This window comes from Athene cunicularia (assembly GCF_003259725.1).
Source record: "Athene cunicularia isolate RWA chromosome 19 unlocalized genomic scaffold, athCun1 chr19_part1, whole genome shotgun sequence".
Lineage (NCBI taxonomy): Eukaryota > Metazoa > Chordata > Aves > Strigiformes > Strigidae > Athene > Athene cunicularia.
Genome location: NW_020799124.1, coordinates 12,534,419 through 12,539,845, shown reverse-complemented (window position 1 = coordinate 12,539,845; position 5,427 = coordinate 12,534,419). Strand labels below are relative to the sequence as shown.

The 5,427-nt window shown below is 56.9% G+C and overlaps 1 protein-coding gene across 1 annotated transcript; it reads left to right on the top strand.

Moving 5' to 3' along the window:
• The first annotated feature begins 866 nt into the window (after positions 1 to 866).
• On the top strand, positions 867 to 3,536 carry LOC113487370 (acrosin-like). Its single transcript, XM_026861888.1, has 5 exons — positions 867 to 937; positions 1,251 to 1,451; positions 1,787 to 2,052; positions 2,316 to 2,461; positions 2,948 to 3,536. Exons 1-5 carry the CDS (start codon positions 867 to 869, stop codon positions 3,362 to 3,364), a joined length of 1,101 nt encoding a protein of 366 aa, XP_026717689.1. The 3' UTR covers positions 3,365 to 3,536.
• Positions 3,537 to 5,427: the final 1,891 nt, after the last annotated feature.

Here is a 5,427-nt window from a genome sequence, read left to right as displayed (position 1 = left end):
ACGTGAGCCATTGGCCATAGGAAGCAGACTGAGGAGCTGAGGCTGCTGCAGCATTTCTCAACGCCATGGAGAATGGCACAAGGGGCTGAGAGCAGGAGCAGCCTCCTCTGCCTGGGGCTAACAGCTGCCTGTCCTTGGCCATGCACACCACAGGCCACAACCACCCTTGAAGGTGTCGGTCCTGATCAGTGAGACAACTGCTAGAGAATGAGGACACAGCACCTGCCAGAGCATGTTGCTGGGTCGGAGGGGGCCAGTGTGGACGGTGCTGCATATGTGGTACCCCGTGCTGTGTGTGGGAAGGGCGACGCTGCTGGGCTCTGCTGGGCTGAGGTGGCTGCACATCCCTGCGTGCCTGCGCGGCTGGGACCAGGTGGGCTCTGCCACGGCCAGACATGTGCTGCTGCCTGTAGCCGTTCTGTTCTGCGGTGTACGAGTTTTGGGAAGGACCTGGTGGCAGAGGGCTGCAGAGAGCAGGGGGGCGGTGAACTCCCCCCAGAGGCTGTGGTGCCACGCTGGGTTTTTCCTGCTGGCCGCTGGCAGGCAGTGCTGGGGGCCGGGCGCTGCTGCCTGCCACGGGGCCTGCACTCCCCCGTCCTGCAAGCGGGGCATTCAGTGGGGTCTGTCGGGGGTGTCCGATCCCAGATTCTGCCTCCCCTCCTGCTTGGAAACGCCCATGTTGTCCGCCCCGCCCCTAGAGACCACCGCACCCAGCCCCTGGAACCAGTGACACTGTGATGTCAGCCTCGTTGCCAAGGGCACCGCGGGCACCACGGGCACCGTGAGCCCTGCAGGCACTCTGTCAGCTGCTGCGCTGGTGGTGACAAGCCCTCAGTTCTGGCAGCTGGCACATGCCACTGGCAGCGATGATTCTCCTCCGTCTCCTCATCGTGCTGGCCCTGTGCTGGCCTGCGACCAGCGCCTGGGACAGCTGTGGGTAAGTGGCCGAGGCTCTGGGAGGGAGCTTGGGCACCCTGATGGGTTTCCCTGGGGGGTGTCCACCGGTCCCCTGTGGTCACACCACGGCTTCCCCAGCCCCACGCAGGAGCCTTGGCTCCTTGCAACACCCGGGCTGCTGGCACAACTCGCCTGCGGGACTCCAGCAGAAAAGGGGGTGGCTGCCCGCCCTCCCCATGGGGCTCCCTGGCCTTGCTGTCCATGCAGCGCCCCGTGGGGAGGGCAGAGGGCTGACCTTCAGCCGGGAGAGCCGTGAGCCGTCGAGCAGGAAGGTGACGAGTTTCTGGTTGCAGAGGGACCTGCGGACTCCGGCCCACGGCTGCTGCTGATGACACCTCGCACGTGGTGGGGGGCAGAGACGCCCAGGCAGGGGGCTGGCCCTGGATCGTGAGCATCCAGGATACCCGGAGAAGAGGCACGGGCCATGTGTGTGAAGGGTCCCTCATCAGCCCACAGTGGGTCCTGACAGCAGCCCACTGCTTCACTGAGGCCAGGTAAGGAGGGCCAGGAACGGGGATATCCCCCGACACTCGCGGGTGCCTCGTCCGCAGCACCACGTGCTACTCCCGTCCCCTTTCCTTGTGGTACGCCCAGTGCCTGGGCACTGCAGAGCCCGGCTGAGAGGCGGCTCAGGAGAGCGCTGGGCTCCTGCCACAGCCTCCAACAGCCTCCACATGCCTGGAGCCCAAGACATGCAGGGGCAGTCTGAGCCTCCATAGCGCTGCTTTCCTCTCCCCCACGGGAAGCAGAGGGCAGGGAAAGGGAACTGCTGGGCTGCTGCAGCACGTGGCGCCGCTCCCTCTGAGCCCTCTCCCCATCTGCCTTCCAGGCACATCACCAGGTGGCGCGTGGTGGTGGGGGCCACCAGTTTGCCTCAGCCCGGCCCGGAGTCCCAGGTGCGCTCTGTTAAGCAGTTGCTGGTTCACGAAGAGTATAACAAGATCTCGCAGAGCAACGACATTGCTCTGCTGCAGTTGGACGAGCCTGTGCGGTGCAGCGACTCCATCCAGCTCGCCTGCGTGCCTGATGCCTCGCTGAATGTGTCCGAGCTGACGACCTGCTATGTCAGTGGCTGGGGGTCCACGATGGCGAGAGGTGAGTTCCCAAAGAGCGCTCGCGTCCCGAGTGAGAGCTCGACACACGGGGGAGGCGGGCTGGGCTTCCTGACAGTGGAGGAGAGAGCCAGAGTCTGGCTGCGGGGACATGTGCCCGTAGAGAGATGGGCCTGGCCCAGGGCCCGCGGCGAGAGAGCAGGGCAACGCTGGGGCAAAGCCAAGCCCCAGGGAAGAAGCTCACCCAGACGGGGCAAGAGACCTGGCCACGAGCTGCCAGGCATTAATTCCTTTCCGTGCTCGCAGGCGCAGAACCAACAGATGTCCTGCAGGAGGCCAAGGTCCTCCTCATCGACCTCAACTCCTGCAACAGCAGCCGGTGGTACGCAGGGGCCGTCCACCCCCACAACCTGTGCGCTGGCTACCCGCAGGGCGGCATCGACACCTGCCAGGTAGGAGCCTGAGACAAGGCAGCGCCCAGCGGCAGCGGCAGCCCCGGCACAGCCGCCCAGACACCCCCCGGCACGGGCTTTGCCGGGCCCGTCGCCCTCCCACCGCTGGGTCCCCGCCGCTGGCGGGGCTCACCTCCCCTTCCCCAGCTGCAGCTCCTTGCCCAGGGCCCCACTTGCCCCAGAGGCCCGGGACTCTGCCCAGAAAGCCCACCCGGCCCTCCTGGCAGACCCGAGGTCCAGCTCACAGCCCTCGAACATCCCTCTTGCACCCGGCCAGCATCGCTGTGCAGAGAAGAGCGTGAGCCCTACCCCACGGGCCCACCACCCCCTCCCAGACAGGGTCCTGTCGGCCCCAGCACCTGAGCAGAGCCTCTGTGCCACGGATACAGCTCGGGAGGGGGCGGGGCAGGCAGAGAGGAGGAGCCAGCCCAGGGGCAGGGACAGCGGCCACCTGACACCACCGTGACGCTCATTCCTTCGTTGCAGGGTGACAGAGCTGCTCCCCTCTTCTGCAAAGACAACAGTGCTGAGTATTTCTGGCTTGTTGGGGTGAGCAGCTGGGGGACAGGCTGTGAGAGAGCAAGAGGGCCTGGAATCTACACCTCCATTCAGCACTTTTACAACTGGATCCTAGAACAGATGGGGCTGCCCCCAGAAGGAACAGCTGCTCCAACGCCACGGCCAGCCTTCCCCCCAACCCCCTTGCAGACGCCAAGGCCAACACCAACAGAATCAGGCGGGTTCAGCTCCCGCCCCCTTCTACTGCAGAACTTGGTGGAGTTCTTGACGTGGTTGCAGGAGCTCCTGCAGAAGCTGAGGGAAGGCCTGAGCAGCAGGATGGACAGGATCCATTGCAGGCTGCAGTGCACCGTGACCATGTCCTGCAGGGGCTCTGCCTGCTGAGCCAATGGCACCCTCAGGGTCAAAGGCCTGCTTGGTCCTGCCCACGCGCCTCCGACTGCAGGAGAAGTTTGTCTTAGTTCTTGAATAAAGTTCCCAAGTTTCACGGCTCACCATGCTTCTCTTCTATTCTGTCTCCTGGGCAAGGCAAGGATTCCATGCCCAGCACCTGCAAAATGAGGCTGCAGGCAGCCAAGCTGGGCACAAAAGAGAAGAGTCACTCTGAGGGGTGACCCCGAGCCTGGTTGGAGGAGAGGGGGAGGGTGCGGTGGGAGAAGGGACCCCTGACCACAGGGGGCCAGAGGTCTTGGGGACAGCAGCTGGAAACAGAGAGCGTCACAGGGTGGCTGCTGGTGGGACCCTGGTGTGTGTGTGTGTGTACAGGGCTCCAGTGAACTTGAAACTCAACTCTCATGACCTGGGAGACACAACTCTGGACAGAGGCAAGCTGTTCCCCGTGCCGGGATGAGGAGCTGGACATCCCACCAGCGATATCCCAGGCACTTGGTGTCCCTGCTGTCAGCTGAGCAATCTCTGCACGTGCTGTGCTGGTGAATCCAGGGAGTGAAGGGTTTTTGTGTTTCACTGTTACTGATTCACGCAAAAACTCTACACTCTATTGGAGTTATACATCAGGGATGTTTACTCTGGCACTGGGGTGCAAGGGGATTTCCCCACAAATCTTGCACCCCAACAGTACATTTTACCAGAAATGTATAGAGTGTGGATATACATATTCATTGGATTGCCTAACACAAACATCCATATGCATGAGTGAGGCTGGGTGAGCTCTCGAGGCTGGTGTCAGCAGTTTGTGTTCTCTTTGCCCTGGTCCATTGCCTCCTGGTGGGCATCTCGGGGGTCTTTGCGAGGAAGGCTCACAGTCCTCCTCACCTTGATTTTTCCCCAGAGCATGCGCATATTCTCTTGGCCAATTTCTTGAATAACAAGTGTTTTTCAGCCAGTTCAGTCATTCTGTCTTTAGATAAGAGAACTGATACAACTTCTAGCATCCATACATGGCTATCATTACTCATTACCAAGACCCAACTAGTTAGAGCACACCTGTTCCCCAAGGACAAAACCATATTTTGCTGAACACTGCAGTTCTTGGTGCATTTTCACAGTAAACTGCTTTGTTTTGATGAACACATTAGTCCTTGGTAAAATTCCACAGGACAGTCTGGACAAGCAGGATTCTTAGCAATATTAAAAAATACTATAATACTGTAACTGCTATAAGTAAGTAAATGTTGTTAAGCAGTTTTCTATAAGTAAATAAGTAAATTAGTCTCAAAACAAGTAATGATTTATCTGCATCAATTCCACCCTTTTCCCTAAGGAAACTATTTTGCAGACAGAATGGTTTCATTAAATTTTATTACTGTCTGTAAGGTCCATATTTGGGGTTTTGGGTTCCTCGATTTTCACAATAAATGAAGATTTACTGTTGTTAATATTGTCGTGATTATTAGTAATATCAGTGTCAGATGAGTCAGTATATTTAAGGGTTTTTTGCTGTTTCATGATCTGATGTATTCTCTCTGTGTCATGCTGGAAAGTAATTAAAGTATTTTGTCCATATTCTTGGACCTGTTTCATCAATCTTTTTAAACTTTCATGATGCAAAAGTTTTCTTACTAGGGTCAGATCCATTTCAATAGGTGTGGGCTGCCAATCTTGAACTAATTTATAATTAGATTATAACATTTTTTAAGTTATGACAGGAGCAGTGTAACTGAAATCACACCCTGTAAGATGAAGAAATTGCAGATACAGAAGTTCAAATTGTATTTTAATATGATTGTAGATTACTTGTGTCTATGATAAGGTCATCTACTTGTGCAGAATCACACAGGGTTCTTAAACAAACACACCCCACAGCCATGTAAATTATAATAGTCTCTGGAGTCTCATTAGGGTGAATCTCAAATTGGCAGATGTTTTGTTCAGTGTCCAGACAAATGTCATGAGCTTTGATGTTGTTATCTTCACAAATGAATCCTTTCTGGTCTCGCACAGTACAAGCCTCAACATCAACAGTTTGCCATTTCTTCTTATTTTTT

Bases quoted from the DNA above. Each gene is read 5' to 3' on its own strand.
- LOC113487370 (XM_026861888.1), top strand. From the start codon at position 867: ATGATTCTCCTCCGTCTCCTCATCGTGCTGGCCCTGTGCTGGCCTGCG. The intron at 938-1,250 runs GTAAGTGGCCGA...TTCTGGTTGCAG, and splicing joins AGCGCCTGGGACAGCTGTGG to AGGGACCTGCGGACTCCGGC. The intron at 1,452-1,786 runs GTAAGGAGGGCC...TCTGCCTTCCAG, and splicing joins CACTGCTTCACTGAGGCCAG to GCACATCACCAGGTGGCGCG.